General features: G+C 40.6%; 2 protein-coding genes across 2 annotated transcripts in view; one reads left to right on the top strand and one right to left on the bottom strand.

The window, feature by feature from the left end:
• Positions 1-9,695, bottom strand: part of hspa4l (heat shock protein 4 like) — a 13,722-nt gene extending 4,027 nt beyond the window's left edge. Inside the window, exons 1-13 of the mRNA XM_028975058.1 lie at positions 9,589-9,695; positions 8,088-8,145; positions 7,644-7,784; positions 6,131-6,253; positions 5,948-6,047; positions 5,229-5,362; positions 4,905-5,149; positions 4,438-4,514; positions 4,159-4,310; positions 3,441-3,547; positions 3,105-3,238; positions 1,503-1,699; positions 6-80 (exon numbers count right to left, since the gene is read on the bottom strand). Coding sequence (XP_028830891.1) covers positions 6-80; positions 1,503-1,699; positions 3,105-3,238; positions 3,441-3,547; positions 4,159-4,310; positions 4,438-4,514; positions 4,905-5,149; positions 5,229-5,362; positions 5,948-6,047; positions 6,131-6,253; positions 7,644-7,784; positions 8,088-8,145; positions 9,589-9,695 — 1,650 coding nt within the window. The remainder of the gene's footprint in view (positions 1-5; positions 81-1,502; positions 1,700-3,104; positions 3,239-3,440; positions 3,548-4,158; positions 4,311-4,437; positions 4,515-4,904; positions 5,150-5,228; positions 5,363-5,947; positions 6,048-6,130; positions 6,254-7,643; positions 7,785-8,087; positions 8,146-9,588) is intronic.
• Positions 9,696-10,555: 860 nt separating this feature from the next.
• chmp3 (charged multivesicular body protein 3) lies at positions 10,556-14,515 on the top strand. The gene is made up of 6 exons (XM_028981494.1): positions 10,556-10,713; positions 11,617-11,677; positions 11,759-11,938; positions 12,040-12,161; positions 12,394-12,508; positions 12,618-14,515. The coding sequence occupies exons 1-6, from the start codon at positions 10,669-10,671 to the stop codon at positions 12,755-12,757; spliced, it is 663 nt and encodes a 220-aa protein (XP_028837327.1). The 5' UTR covers positions 10,556-10,668; the 3' UTR covers positions 12,758-14,515.
• The last annotated feature ends 2,480 nt before the right edge of the window (positions 14,516-16,995 follow it).

The following is a 16,995-nucleotide window of genomic DNA, read 5'->3' as shown; positions in this document are numbered from 1 at the left end:
CTTACCTTGCTGCTGGAGGCAACATTGCACCCCTCCTCGGGCTGCTCTCCCTGACCCTGCTGGTCCACCTGCATTTTACTCTAAAACAGAACACAGACCTTCAATTTTTAGACCTTAATCATTTAAGAGAGTGACTAGGTTTTCCCATGTAACTTTGGCTAAATCATTGGTAATAAAACGTTTCTGCAATGACATCCTAGAACAAAGTCTATGAAATTATGCAACATTGTGCAGTTTTTCATCTTTTATTAGTGTAATGTCTGATACTCCAGTCAGACATTATCTTTATTTTCATGCTCCCATTTCAACATTTCTAACTTATTCCAGTCAGATAAGCAGCTCTTTCACATGACATCAGCCACACTGTGTCAGTGGAGGACGTTTATTATGGTTTGTTAGATTCAGCCTCTACTGTGTCCTCTGTTTCTCATGCTCCATCCAGCATCTCCAGTTCCTCATTTGCTGAGTGTTGACATTTGCTGGCTTATGACACTTGAGTCACTCACCCAACCATGCATGCATGTCCAATGAGAAATGAATTCAGCTGAGTTGCACGATGGTGTGGGATATACATCTATATGCATTTCAGACTTTCCAAATTTAAAAATGGAAACGTTTTAAAGCTATTGGAGTAGAAACTATGGATTGATGGCATATGTGTGACTGCACATTTGTGTCATTTTCCGTTGGTTTTGTCATAGAAAACTAAACACATGCCTGATCCTAAGATGATCTGCCGCAAACCAACAATTATGTCAACAAAAAGCCACCTGGCGTTCCCCAGCACCCCCTCATTACCTACACCCACATGATCACAGTGCACGGCAGAGAGCAGCCTCCCATATTAATGACTCCACTCATGTAGCCAGATGAGAACCGCTACCAGCACCAGGCCCACCTGCCTGCTTTGCTCTCCATGGAGCATTCAGCTTTACCAAGAACAGAAGCTGAAGTGCCCTCTACTGCTGAAGATCATTGATTCAGGAAAAAGGGCTACTACACACTTACACTACATGGACTCACGTGTGTGGGTGCATGTATTTTAATATGATACATATTCAGTGTGGCCTTCTGTGGTAGCAGCCAAGTGGTTCCCCACACTCACCTGCGAACCAGAAGACCACAAATTCAAAGGTTCAACCCGCACTTACTACCATTGTGTCCCTTAGCAAGACACTTAACCCTGAGGGTCTCCAGGGGGACTGTCCTACTGACTTTAAGTCACTCTGGACAAGGGAGGCTGATAAATGCCATAAATACAAATGCAAATACATGCACAAGCAACAATCATTACAAGCAAGTGTATTACTAGCATAACTGTAAATACAATCCAAATGTTCACGGATCTGCCTCAATCGACCATGGTTTCTCAGTTATATAAACATGCTGATGTGGTTACATTGCCAGTAAAACCAGTAGTGGAGGATTGGTTGCACTGCAAGCTCTGGGTCACATTTATCTACTGCAGGGTCTAAAATAATAGAGACTTTCCACTCTCTTACCTGCTCTTCTGGGCTGTACTCGTTCTGGACCATTGGTTCTGTTTCCATTACAACATCCTCCGCTTCATCCTTGTGCTTTTCAATGAGTGATGCACCCGACACACTAAATATACCATGTACATTAACCCGAACTTTGACTTTGACTTTGGAACTCTCCCCATTAGGTTGGGGCACCACATTCTGTATGGTGAAACGACCTGAGAAAGAAAGTGAGTGAAAGAGAGGTCAGTAATGACACTGAAAGGACATTGGTGAATATTATAGCTGAATCGTTTTTAAGTAAGAAAATACCATTTATGCAAAAGAGAATGACAGTGAAGAGGTTATAAGACAATTTTCTCAGAGCCTATTAGTGTTAAGGGAGCCTTCAGCTCAGTCCTAATTACCAGGCATGAGAGTCACCCTTGATTTTTACCCTTAACAGGGCACACTGTATAATTACTTGGAGATCTATTAATGCGTTGGTTAGAAGTATATATTTATATAGGCACCTAAGCACATGTAGGCACTGTACATTTGTGCAGCATAGTAGAATCTAACAAGACTTTTCACCATCCAAATGCCAACTGATCAGTGTCAGCCTTGACTGCTGTAGCCCCAAACCTTATTCTTCAGATATCTGAAAAAAGGGTTTCAGTTCATTTCCGCTGTCAATTGAGAAAATTGGCAATGTTTGTAAAATTGGCACTTAAACTGCTTTGTCAGTGCTTGCATTTTTGTGAGTGGGGAGACAGGGGGCTTTTTTTGAGAGGAGAAATGAGAGCTTCATCAAAATGAAATTATCCCTTAACATAAACATGGTCAAATTGTCACGACCACGCCAGTTCCACCCCCTGTGCGTGGCGGCCAATTTCTTGCCAAGTCCCAATCCTGTAGCCTGCACTTGCTGTTACCTGTATCTCACTTCCGGGTTGTGGGTCGCTTATCACGTGGCACGCATAGCGATCCTCACCGTGTAACAAGCGTCAGGTGCAGTCTGTTATGTCTCATTCGCTCCACTATTTAAGCCCATGTGATCTGGAGTTCTACCGAGCTGTTCTCCAACACGATTCCAGAGGTGTTCCCGTGTCCCTTTTTCCCCATAATGGTTTGTGTGCTCTCTGTGTGAAGTGTCTCTGTGCTTTTGCCATACAAGAACGTGCTTTGTTGTTTCCTGGACTGTGTGTCTTCCAGTGAACTGGGATGTTGTCAACACCTCTTTCGAGGCATAGGACTTGGGATGGTTGGCTAGCAAGCAGCTGTGGACGCAGCCCTGCAGACTCACACTTTCACACCAGAGGGGACATCTGTCAGCATCAGCCGTGGTGGATTATTTTCAGTCATTATAGCGTTTGTGTTGCTCCACGAATAAACTCACTTTTTCCCACATCCCTGCTGTGTCCACCATTCTTCCTCCCATCTCCCATTACTACATTAACTATTAATGAGGTTGTTTGACTGTTTAAGTTTTCAAAGGTTTGGGATAAGACTTAATATCTATAACTTCTGGCAGTCCCTCGCCTTTGTATGTATTATACTAGTGGAATTCAAGTCAGCTATATTTGATAAGTTTGTGTCAAATTTATTCGCAAAGCAAGGTCAATGCAGAGAGGCCAGGCTTACCTATTCTATTATCAGGAAAGGGTAGTTCCTGTGGAAGGTTATAGAACGCTTCCAGGTCAAAGGGCTCTTTCTTATGGAAGGTGATGACTTTGGAGAAGGGGGCAGCATGGTTCTTACTGAAAACTTCACATTCCCTGTGAGAGAGAAAGGCACTGTAAATCAAAATACTATAAGATCACCATATGTAGTGATCATACACATATTATTTATATATGTAGTGTAAGAATAAATCCATTCTCGTTACACTAAATGTTGCTGTCAGTATGAATAGAGTGTTTTGTTTGCCTAATATTCTATACATTTTCAGATTTTTTTGGTAATCCTACTTAACCCTACCCAACACTGTCATCTGTAGAAGACTTCCAGCGCAAGGTGATTGGGAAGGGCACCACATCCGTGATGGAGAACTCACGCACCTTGAAAGCTGGCGACAGGATCGCGCACTAAATGTGGACACCAGCGTGCACATACATACACATGCATACACAGAGACGCACACAACGGAAACATTGTTACATAACGCCTGTCCCAGAACAGGCTTTAGCATGACAAATCTGAGGGAGATTTGCAGATTAATCCCTCCATGCAATCTTTCATTTTTACTACACAGACAGATATTGAAATATATACATTCTATGCATACTTTACTTACGTGCATAGAGCTTCATATTTATTTGTAATATATAGACATTATAATATATACACATTGTTTTTGTTGTCAATCTTTCTATTACATAAAAATGCAGAGATTTTATTTAATCAGAGAAAATTTGTCGAAAGATGTTATTAATTATTTCAAGTAATACCAATTCAATGATTTTAAAATATTAAAACCATTAGAAAAAAAACACTAATTTTAGCCTGTATATTTAGGGTATATCAAATAATAAATGTCTATGCAACACTAACATTAATTGGTTTGTGCCATCTGTAGAAGTCACTGTAATATTATAGATACTTGAGGTGTTTGGCCCCATAGTAAGAACACATTATTTCCAGTGCTGTGAGAAGGGACTGATCTAAAATAACTGTTTGAACTTGACAAGTGTCTGACCTGTAGTGCACATCCTCGTGCTACGGCCTCATCTGCATTCAGGGTGGTGTTGATGTCCTTACAGAAGAATTTTGAGATCCTCTCTTTTATAGCAGGGATCCTTGTGGCTCCTCCCACCACTTCAACTGCATAAATGTCATCTCTGCTCAGCTCTGTATCAGCAGCAAGAAGAAAAAAAAAACACTTGATAACATTATATCTTAAAACAAAACCTGGTGTGACAAAATTGTGACAAATTTTGTTACATTATTATACATGTGAAGCTTTTAGCAAACTTACTTGACTGTTCCAAGACTGACTTCAAAGGTGCCTCAATTCGCATCAAATTTTGGGCACACAGGTCTTCAAACTGCCCCCTATTGTAATAATGGTAAATGTATGTCTATTACTTTCCTAGACATGCAATGAACCTTCTGAAACCAATGCATGACAGACCTCTGTTTTAATAAAGTGAAGTGATTTTTTTTTTTACCCAAAATGAAACATCCGATAATACAATTTGTGTTCACATGTAGTACTGTATTACAGGTAGGGTACAATAAAGCCTATGTTACTAGTTTACCTTTTGTTCAGTAGAAGTATAAATTGATTGATGGGCATGCTCAAAATGGTTTCAGTTTTCACCTTCTATGGCCTACTGCCATTCTAGTCTGTTTCAGTCAATAACTGGAATTCTTTACAAAAACACCACATCAAAAAACTCCCCATGTTTACAACAAAACGTCTTTGACCTCACTGATCATTACCTGTTCAGTTTCCCACTGACATCAATGTCATTCATGAAGCATTCAATGTTAAGGGGAAGGTCTGAAGAGTTGGCACTCATGAGTTTCTTCAGTTTCTCACACTCCTGGTAGAGTCTCAGCAAGGCGCGAGGGTTCTCCTTCACATTTAACCTATACCTGCTTCTGAACTCTTCGCAGAAGTGGTCCACCAGAACCTCATCAAAGTTGCGCCCACCCAAGTAAGGGTCAAAGGCTGTGGCCAAGACCTAGGTTCACAAAATATGCAATTCATTAAGCAATGACCTTACCCCCAGCATTAGACTAATATGGCATGCTATGACTCACTTTCAGTTTTCCCTTGTTGAAGGAAGTGACCGAGACCTGGTAAGACAAATGTCCAATGTCCACAAACACCACATTACGAGGTTTCTCTTCTGGACTTGGGAAGTCCTGCTTGTAGATCCCATAAGCCAGAGCAACTAGAAATTCAACATTAAACTGGTAAGTAAGGGGATTTATGACAGTGGTCAAATAACCATATCTGTTACTAGAGGATTTTCCTGAAGCTCTACTGGAGCTTTTTTACCAGTGCACGACACGACAAGTTTCTATGATATGATATTTCTATGATTTATGCATGCTCTGTGGTTTCCAGTTAGATGCTACAGGGATAACATCACTTTTTGATTTGTATGGCTGGTAACAGGTAGGCAAGACTACTGTAAGATCTCTAACAACTACAAGAATGCACTCATTTTATGTATCTATCACATATATTAGTGATAATCAGATGTGAGGTTATTCTATTAAATAGTTTGGGGGTAATTTTAGTATTTAAATGAACAAATAGGATGCCTAAATATGTTGACATTGCTATGAATTCAACTGACCTTCGATTCAATGCAGTCCAAAACAACAGTTTTCACTATAGATCAAACAGATATCCAGCGGTGCTTCCTTACATAAAAATAAATCCTGATGTTCGATGTGTGTAAAATGTATGTGGCACATATGTAGCACTGAACACTAATGAATGTACAGCAGTGAATGAGGAAACAACTGACCAGCTGTAGTGTCACTGATCAGTCTCAGGCAGTTAAGTCCTGCAATCTCAGTGGCATCCAACATAGATCTCCTCTCACTATCGGTGAAGAAACTGGGAACCTAGGGTCAAACCGGCAATCAGACAGCCAGAAGGGCTTCACTACATACATAATGAAATGAGATGTGGAAGATGTTGAACTCACAGAAATGACACAGTCCACGACAGGCTTCTTCAAAGCGCTCTCAGAAGTCTCTTTCAGTTTGGTGAGGAGCATGCCGGTTACTTGCTCAATGGTGAACACCTTGTCTTCATCCAAATAACGTACCTGTTGGCAGGAGTGGTAGTAACCAATTACAACTACCCGTGTTAGTGTAATTAAGAACTTTTTTAAGAACCTGTAATTTTAGCTGCACTTGAGTACAAATTAAAGTAAGTAATCTACTCTGCAACTATTTAAACCAGAATGTGTTAATGAGTAAAAACATAATTAATAATAAAAAAAATTGTGGCATTTCGGTAGCATAGCAAAAAAAGTATCCGATGGCAAACTGACCAGTGAAATACTGAATGGCCCTGCTGCAGCAGGTTTGTGAGAGCAGATAAACTAATAACTAGTACTCTGAGTAGTTTTTAAGAAGAATACTTGGTACTTTTACTTGAGTGCTTGAAGTGTACTTTGATTTTAGGGATGTAACAGCACTTAGTACAAATTGTCACAAATTACTGCACTTGTCCCATGTCCCAATGGTTATTTATGAGTGGCATTATTTAATTGAATTTCATTTCATTATAATATTTTACATTGGTGATTTGAAACTGGGCCCTCCCAGCCATGGTTCAACACACATATGTAACACAGACCAGGAAGGGAAGTGTATGGAGACCCCTGGACCAGCTGAGAGGTTCCTGAGACTGAATATTTTATCCTGCAACAATTCAATACTATTTCTATTAAAATACATTTCAGAAATAGGTTCAGGTCTATCTATATCTGGAGCAATGGAGGGGTGAACTGACACAAGAAAACACTTTGAACTAATGGAATGGACTGTGAAAAAAACGAAAGAAAAAAAGGATAGGAGGATAAAATGGAAATAGGGAATTATTCAAGACAATTTAAATGTAATGGAAATAAAACACAACCATGTGGAAAGGAAGCAAGGCTGCTCATGTTCGTGTGAGTATAGATTTTAGTTCACATTGAAGGTGCTCTTTAATAAATGCAAGGTGGAGACTTTAGTATGATACGGATTCAGGAGGAATAGGTAACATCTTGATAAGGATTGCCAGCCAGTGTGTACAGAATGAATGAATTAGCTGCTTTTCCCAGTTTGAGACGTTTGAGACGTTTTAGGAAACTGGACACACTGAACAACTTGTTCAAGACTGCAGATTCACTCATAAGAACCAATCAAGACCTCTTTGTCTGAGCCATATGCAAAGAATATGAAAAGAATAATAAAAGCTCTGCACTCCTACTTTAATTAGTCTAATTCCTTTCGGGGGGAAAAAACAGCTGATTGAAAAATAATATAAAAAGTTTAGTCAGTGTGAACTCATCATTGGCTTGTATAATTAAATTACAATCCTGTCCCTCTAGTGGGAAACTGTTTGATGGAGTGCTCAGGCTGGCCCACATCCGTGCGTCTATGGGTCTTGTGACAAGGTAACACAATGACGGTGGAACAGTGTGATACCCGACGCTCTCTTTTCACCTTAATTCCTGTGCTGCCATTGGCCAGTTTGTGAAGGCTGTAAGGCAACTTAGGTTTCTCTCCCTGGACAAATGGGTCATCAAATGCTCGGCCGTGGAACTTCTTGAAGCCGTGGATTGAGTTTTTGAAATTTGTGATAATCTGAAGAGGAAAGTCTGCATACAGTTAGCTGCTTGCATTTTATTATAAAACTCTATAACTAAAATGCAGTTCATTTTCCAAACCGAGAATGAATACATACTGGTTCTCCAAAGTATTGGTGTTTATTGTAATAATAGTATTTTTTTTTAGTATAGGACAATTATTATAGGCATTATAGTGTATCTTTAACCTCCTTCACATCATGAAAGGGACTGTTTACCAATGTTCACAATCACAAAAGACTAAATTATTCTGTATTTCAGTTCAACTGTGTAATTAAAATTATTTTCAAGCCTCACTCACCTGACTCTTGGCTGCATTTCCAATGGTTCGGTTTTTGGAAGCAAGGGATATGCAAGCCCTGGGAAGCAAATAAAAAAAAAAAAAAAAGAAGCTAAATAAATAAATAAATAAAAATTTTGTGTCGTATAGCTCAATCCATATGAAGTTATAGATTGATGTATTCTATTTGCATGACGTATCAGATTAAGTTTGAATAATTGATTTGCTGCTTTTAAAATGATCCGTCTGGTTTTATGTGACACACTATATTCTCAGCAATCATTTCATGCAACAGCAGATCCACTACTGGAATTGTTCATTGATAAATGATCCACAGGAGACAAATATGACACCAGAATAATACAGGGGAATCAAGTTTACCTTAGCATAGAGGAACCTCCCTATATCCTCTCTGAGTGGTTCATATAGACCAAAAAATACCAAATGTGAACAGTTGTACCCAGGCACACGCATGAAGATAATAACACGATGGTTTCTGCTCGAGAACCAGGAATTAGGCCAGTGGAGCAGCTCACCTTCAGAATTAAGAAGACCTCATTTGCAACCATCTATCATGTGTCAGACAACCGACATGCAGGCAATATGCTCTGCATGCTTCTATTAGGGTGATGCTTCCTGGTATCCTGTAATGATGCTCTGAAGTTTAATTTAAACACTGTTAATTATACTGTTAAAACTCTCTTTTAACAGTATGAAAAAACACAAAGCAAGGCACTGAAGGAAAATGCACCAGGCAGCAGTTACATTGAACCATTATACAGCACTTTTTTCTCCATTGCTCCAGAAATGCTTGTACATGCGTAGTGATCACGGAGGACGCTCTTGTGGCATCCTCACCATCGATTCATCAGTCACCTGCCGGAATACTGCAGCGGACCAGGTGGAGATGTCACCGTTATCGTGAAAGTCGTGTTTGAGTCTTTGGCCAAGTGTTGTCATCATTTCTACATTTTTACTGACCACAGGACCTCAGAACTCAGACACCTGAATGAAGGAACAGGCCACATGCATCCAGCCCAGCTTACATTCCATTGTGGATCTTCACCTTGCTGCTGCTCCCTTGCTGACATCTGCTGAAAGTCACCCTCCCCAATGTCAGAAGACGCATCCCGCAGCATCCATGCAGCATCCACGCAGCACAAGAGGTGCTGCTCTTTCGGGAATTTTTAAATTCTGGCCCCATTTTGAAGAGACGTGGCTCGATCTCTCTGCAAACTCGTGGGGCTTTTTTTTTTTTTTTTAAGAGACTGAGCCAACTAAGCCAAGCCGGAAACGGGCTCTTCATGGCGGATCACGGCGCGCTGTACACAACACATCCAACGCGACTCGTTCCCCGGGACAAAAATACGCCATTTACGGTCCCTGGAATGCTCGGCAGGCTGGATTACTGGCGCCGAAAAAACAGCAACGACACAAACGCGCGAACCGCCACGGAAGAGGTCCCAGATCACACATTTTCGGCACAATCCTGCGTGGCGACAGGGCGTCCTTTCATACTTACGGAGTGCATCTGTCACTGTATTCATTTGCAATGGTCTCAATGCCGCCACTCCTAGCAACAGCGATGTAACAGTTCTGGAAACCCACGTCGATGCCCACCACCGACATGTTCACGGGCGCGCGCTGCTACTTTAAAAAAAATCCTCTATATAAAAACGCGATCAGAGGCGCATGTGCATGAAATATAGAAGTATATATATATATATATATAATTTTTTTAAACGGCTACTGCAGTTGACACTCGGCGTAGTTAGCCGGCTCGGCGTAGATCTGGCTGACAGGACGACTAGCTGTTACGTAAGCCAAGCTTTTTATAGCCCAACTCTTCCAGACTAATCCTGGTGAAGGAGGATTTCTGCTGAATTCTTGCAGCCTCCACTGCGTCCACCGGCAACACGGGCAAACGTGCGCAAATGTCACCCGCGGACGGGGATGCTGCGAGGACCCGCCCCTCGTTTCTTATGATTGGTCGCTTGACACCCAGGCCCGGTTCCATTGGCGAGACATACCTTGCAAGACCGAAGCATCTAGAAGCCCTAGCCCACCGAACGTCAAATGCAAGAAGGCGTTATTTATAGGGAGAGTGATGAAATCAGGATAGAATGTGTGATTTTGTCACAAATAACTATCTTTACTGCCTCCTGATTAAAACAATACGTGTATACATGTTAATACATGTATGTAATCGTTATATGTATATAATTTATTATAGATGACACTGTGAACCCAATAATGTTCAATTTAATAACATACTATAACATTTCTTGTCTTTGATGATCAATTCATTATATATATATAAAATATGTGTATGTGCCCCACCCAAATTAATACAATGAAATTATATTACTTTATAATACTACACTACTATATCTCCACTCCATTAGTTTAAAGCCTGGTGTAAAATGGAAATCGATATAAATAGTTCTGGGACCGCTCCTTTTAAAGCGTCATATATGACGTCAGCAGCTGCAGAACCCGGAAGTGGTGGAATGTGTTGTTATTAGCTTTCTGTCGTATCTCTTGCTTTTTTTTTTTTTACTGTCCTTCGGACTAACTACATCTCCGACTGAGTTTTAACACGATGGGGTTATTTGGAAAGACACCGGAAAAGCCACCAAAAGACCTTGTAAGTGTGTTCCCTTTGGCATTTTATCGCGTTAGCAGTCGGCACCACCAGTCATGTAATGTTAGCGCCATAGCGCGCAGCCCTGCGTGAGCTGTGAAGTTGCTTCTGAAAGAGACTGCCGCAGTGTCGTTTCACCTACATTATGTTATTACACGTTGCTCGCGTTGCTGTTTTGTAATGATCACGCGTGTCAACGACTAGATTCGCGGTCCAAATGGCCACGTTTGCTGCTTGGAATCAGTCCAGGTAACAACAGTTGTCAGCTAGCTAGCCAACTGGCTCCATTGGTTCTGTGCCCCTGACATTTGGATTCAGATATGACATTAACTGTTATAAACATCGATCGTGGAGATCATTGAAATATCAGAGCTGTGGGTCTGGTCAGAAATTGTGGTGGTCAGTTTTTCCAACAATATAAGAGGAAGACAGTTTCACTGTACCAGATAACTTTATGTATATGAGAATTTATTTGAGTTAAGAGATGTCCTCTCAGTCATTTGGCTTTCTGTTACAGTCTGCTGCCATTTATGGTTTTTTTTTTAAAGAGCTGTTTTTAAGCGATGAACCACTCTACACCATTAAATATGACTTATATAAAAGCCTCTGTGTTTATATATACACACAACAATCAGTGACAATATTATCATGAAACAATCTTAGCCAGCTTTGTCCAATAGTGTTCCCTGCTGTCATCACTTCCCCAGGTGCGCATGCAGGCACACGCACACGCACACGCACACGCACACACACACACACACACACACACACAAACACTGTCTTATTCCATTGGTCCGTTGTCCAGCTCTGTTTTGTTTTAGCCTTTTTCTGTCAGTGTTTTTAATATGCTGCCCAACTGGTGTGTTTAATTCCATTTATTTAAACATTGCTTTTCCTTTTGCATAGATTAATGAATGGTCACTTAAAATCAGAAAAGAGATGCGAGTGATTGACAGACAAATACGAGGTGAGGCGATACAACATGCAATTCTGTGCCTTATTTAGTAATTTCTGTGAATCTTTGAGTGAATCTTTGTGTGAATCAAAGACATACAGAGGGAAGAGGAGAAGGTGAAGAGGTCCATCAAAGATGCGGCCAAAAAGGGACAGAAGGATGTGTGCATCATTTTAGCAAAGGAGGTCATTCACTCAAAGAAGGCCATCAGTAAACTTTATGCCTCCAAAGCTCAAATGAACTCTGTTCTTCTCAGCATGAAGAATCAACTCGGTAAGCATGTTTGGCAGATCGCCGTTTAGTGTCAATGCTTTCTAAGCTGTATACAGATGTGAAGTATTTAGTTAATATTTATCTCATCTTGCTTGAAACAGCTGTTTTGCGGGTTGCTGGTGCCTTGCAGAAAAGTACAGAAGTTATGAAGGCCATGCAGAGTCTGGTGAAAGTCCCAGAGATACAAGCAACAATGCGTGAACTCTCCAAAGAGATGATGAAGGTCTGTATTTTTTACTGTCATGTAATTAATATAATGGTGGTTAATATATGATTGCAACAAAAGGATTTTCATTTATTGTCTGTTGCATATGTTTAATGTTTAGGTTGATAATGATGCTTAATACTATAATACATGTGATACATACATTTACATATTATGGTTGGAATCAAAAAAGTTTGAAGGAGTCACGATCTGCTGTTGTGTGAACTATAACACCAGTTGTGTTCTTCAGGCTGGCATCATAGAGGACATGCTGGAGGACACATTTGAGAGCATGGAGGATGGGGAAGAAATGGAGGAAGCAGCAGAGGCTGAAGTTGACAGGATCCTCTTTGAGATCACAGCCGGTAAGGAGAGCGGTTGCATCCTGTACCAGTAGTAGAGATATGAATGCGACCCGCAGATACTTTAACTCTTTTGTTTCTGCAACCCCTTGTCTGATCTTTTCAATGTTAGGTGCTCTTGGCAAAGCTCCCAGCAAGGTCACAGAGCCACTGCCTGATCCAGAACCTGTGGGGGCCACAGCAGCTTCTGAGAGCGAAGAGGAGGAAGACATTGAGGAAATGCAGACGAGACTGGCAGCCCTACGAAGCTGAAAGACTATGGACATAGTCCCTTCAGACCCTGAAGGCAGTGATAATAAAAGGACTATTTGGGCTCCTAATCATCTGAAATGCCGAAGAGTGACCTACCATGGTGGCCAGATGTAAAAAAGAAAAAAAACAAAAAAAGAGGCTCTGTTCAAGAAAGTAAGAAACAGTCTGTGTTTCTCACTTGGTTTGTTCTATCCATCCTGTATGTATGACAATACAGAGACTGTTCTGTGTTGGCTCTCCTACAGCTTTTGCAATTCAGCAGTTTCTGAAATCTTATGGTAAGATGGAGAGAGAGGGTGGTGTCTTCTCCCCCATTGCAACTGATCACTTTAGGAATAATTGTAATTAGGTATAATAGGTTCTAAAAGACAAATAGAAATAATTAAGTAATAAATATATTCTTCTAATCATATATCAAAACTCTGGTTGTTTTCTTGACATTATCATCCATTCTCACATACATGAATCTCAGAAGCTGGGATTTGAAGGCATTATTTTAGACCACAATGACATGTTTTTCTGAAATTCCTTTTCTGCCAATATACTCATACATATGAAGTAGGTTTCCTCAACACTAGCTTTTTTGCCTTATTTTCCACATTATATATCTCTTATATATGTCTTATACCCATTTAATATGTGGTATATTACTTAATTTTTTTGTGCCGGCAATAGTTAAGGAATAATGAAAATAAGTGTATTTTTTCAGTTAGCATTAAGATCTTAAATTAAAGCCATCACCAGTCCACCACTTCCAAGTCACTTCAGTGGTGATCACACCATATTCATATCTCATATGGACATATTTGAAAGTGAAAAGTGAAGTGATTGTCATTGAGCAGCACAATGAAATGTGTCCTCTGCATTTAACCATCATCCTTACTGAGCATTGGGCAGCCATGACTTGGAGAGTACTCGGAGCTGTTTGTGGGGACAGTGGCACCTCAGTGGTCCCTTGGCAGTTCGGGATTCAAACCGGCAACCTTCTGATTACGGGTCCGCTTCCTTACTTGCTAGGCCTCCACTGCCCACTTTTTGCTCAGCATTTGTCTGACAACATTTGTCAATTTCCAGTAGAATATGAGTATGTTTATTGTGGTGATGGTGGTTTGTGGAGTGAGTTTCATGGATGTGACACTTTCATAGTGGGAGATAAGCAGGGGTGCTTTTTGTAGCAGATAGGTTGCCATTAAAAGCACCCCCCCCAATAAGTCAGCTTCTGAAAATCCCAGAACTAAATAATGAGGGGTGAGACTAACATGCAACAACCTTTTATTATCCTTCGGACTGGCAGCAGAGCAGCTCAGAAGTCAGACCACCATGGTTGGGACAGTGCAGAGAAAAAGACCAGAGGTACTGTCTGAGGCCAAAAAAACAGAAGTGCATTATGAAAGACTTGGCAAATAAAGGGTTAAAAATGTCAAAACTTCATGAACGGTTTTGATATGAATGGTTTGAATGGATGTTGGGGTAAAACGTATTTTTGCTAAATGTTTATTGTTTGTAAACTTTTTAGAGCCTGTGTTTATAGGAGCACACTTTTGAGATATGTGTGTAATAACGTCTTGTTAAAATGAAATATGACACTGTAAAAAACAGAAATGTCTCTGCTAATGTTTTACATATATCAGGCTGCAACAGTCAGTGCAGAAATACTTCAGTTTGCATGATGTATATTGAAATTTTTTTTGTGTGTTTTTATCTTTTTTTAGGCAAATGTGAAATAAACTTGCCGAATAAAGTTTTTTTATTTAAAGATTTTGCAAAAAGTTTATTGTTTCTATTCAGTAAACATTATTTTATTTATTTGTAAGTGCTAATGTAACTGTCCTTGTCTTACAGAAAAAACTTCTATTTTATTCTCTATTCTTGATTTTTTTACACCATTTTATTTATAATATCAGAAGCAAACTTTACTAAAATATTTTATATTTTGAGTATTTTCTACATAATTTAAATCACCTCATGCTAAAAAATGAGAAACTCAAATCTGAGCAGATCTGGATTGGGGGGTCGGGGGGGTGTGAGTGCGAGAGGTGATAATAGTTGTTTTGGGGGGATGTCAGGAGTTCAAAAGAAGGACAGCTTTGGGAATAAAGGTGACGTTTCCCCCTCTGTGTCCTGCAGCAGGGGCATTGGAGCCGTTCAAAGACAGACTTCAGCGGGTGTGAGGGCTCTGTGGTGATCTTGAGTGCCGGCCTGCGTGTCTGCTGGTCACAGATGTGTGATAAGGATCGCACAGGCAGTCCAATAACCTTGGCACACGCTGGTTCCTGTGCTGCATGCTGGTGGAATGGACCCAGCAGATGATGGAGAATGATATGACTCTCTATGAAGTAGTAAAAAGTCGGTAAAATGTCTTTCCTGACTCCAAAAGAATTGAGCTGTTTTCCTTTGTAAACCAGTATCTGTGTCATTCTCAAAACTTTTGGCCACGCCTGACACTTCAATCCTTTTTGTCACCAGGTGGCGGCATTGCCACATCTGCCCTGAGCTTCTCTTCATCAGAGAGATGTGCAAATTGCACAGACTTTCATGCGTGGCTTATTTCTCAGAACGCGGTCAGTAGTGTCTCAATATGAAACAAGCTTGGTCATAGATCCGATTCCCAGCCAATCAAAAAGAGAAAAGGCCCAAGCAACAGCCAATCAGAAAATAGCTGTGTTGTATCAGGGCAAAATGCAACATAATGTAACGTCCACGCAGAGACAAGACACAGAGGGTGAAATTAACATTTTTTATTTAACTGCTGTTTGCCGCAGTCACGCCAGTTCCAACTTGGGTTTTTTCTCCCAAACTCTCGCTCCCCAGAACTTATTACCCCCCCTATTTCACTCAATTAAAACGAGATCACCTTTCATGCGCTGTTGGAACAACTCTTTGGTGGGATTATGGACACTTCTGGAAACGGGATTCAAGGTCAGCGTAAGTATATTTGTATTATTATTTTATATTTCTGTTGTCACCTACACAGCTGTATGTTTTTTATATGCCTGTGAGCCGGAGTGATATGGTAACACTAGATTTATAAGTATATTTCTTTAAATGTGTTCTTTGTGTCTTTTATTTTCTTATTTTCTAAAGATTTATATTTTGGTCACCTGTATTCTGGTGTGGGTAAGGGAATTATAATGACAATCCGGGTGTTTGTTTAATTGTAGAAAGTGTGTTAATGTTTCTGGGAAATATGTTTCTGTATTTTTGTTTGTTCAATTTATGGTTATTGTAAAAAGTTATGTGGGTTATAAAACTTTGATCACCCCCTGACAATTGTTTGGATGCGGCCGTGCCCTTGGGTTAGTGGGTTGGAGACCCGGTTCTGTTCTCTTGGACACATGGCGTGAGTTGTGAGAGGTGCGTGGGGTTGGTGTGCAAATTTTTTTTCTTTTTCATTATGTACATATTTGGAATATTTTGTATGTGTTATTTTGTGAATATTTTTTCATGTTCTTAATACTGTATATTGTAGAGAGAGGTGCAGAAAGACGCAATGTGTGATGCGATATTCTGACGCGACCGTGTTTCTGGTGGTAGTAGCCTAGTGGGTAACACACTCGCCTATGAACCAGAAGACCCGGGTTCGAATCCCACTTACTACCATTGTGTCCCTGAGCAAGACACTTAACCCTAAATTGCTCCAGGGAGACTGTCCCTGTAATACTGATTGTAAGTCGCTCTGGATAAGGGCGTCTGATAAATGCTGTAAATGTAAATGTAAATGTACAGAATACACCTGGCACTGCAAATCTCTTGGTGTCAGCTCATCATTTGCGGTTTGAGAAACAAAATAAAAAAATGACACAACACAGAAGAAGAGCCGCTACACCTGGTTTGAGAAAGTTGATTCTAGCCAGCTCCTCCTTGAACTGTCACCTTATGGTGGTGGAGGAGTTTGAGAGCCCTAATGATCATAGGAGCTATGTTGTCTGGGGCTATTGGTGCCCCTGGTAGGGTCTCCCATGATAAATCGGTCTTAGGTAAAGGCTGAGACAAAGAACGGTTCAGAAGATCTTTCATTGAGTCCCTGGCCCAAGGCCGTGGTCCCACCCTGGAGCCAGGCCTGGGGTTGTGAAAGTGAAGTGATTGTCATTGTAAAATACTGCAGCACAGTACATGGTGACACATCAAAATGTGTCCTCTGCTTTTAACCCATCACCCTTATTGAGCAGTGAGCAGCCATGACAGGCGCCCGGGGAACACTCCAGATGATCCAAAATATGGCAGCCCGTCTCATTTTC

This window comes from Denticeps clupeoides, chromosome 1, assembly GCF_900700375.1.
Source record: "Denticeps clupeoides chromosome 1, fDenClu1.1, whole genome shotgun sequence".
NCBI classification, from domain to species: Eukaryota; Metazoa; Chordata; class Actinopteri; order Clupeiformes; family Denticipitidae; genus Denticeps; species Denticeps clupeoides.
Note: the sequence above shows the minus strand (reverse complement) of the source record. Positions and strands in the feature narration are given on the sequence as shown.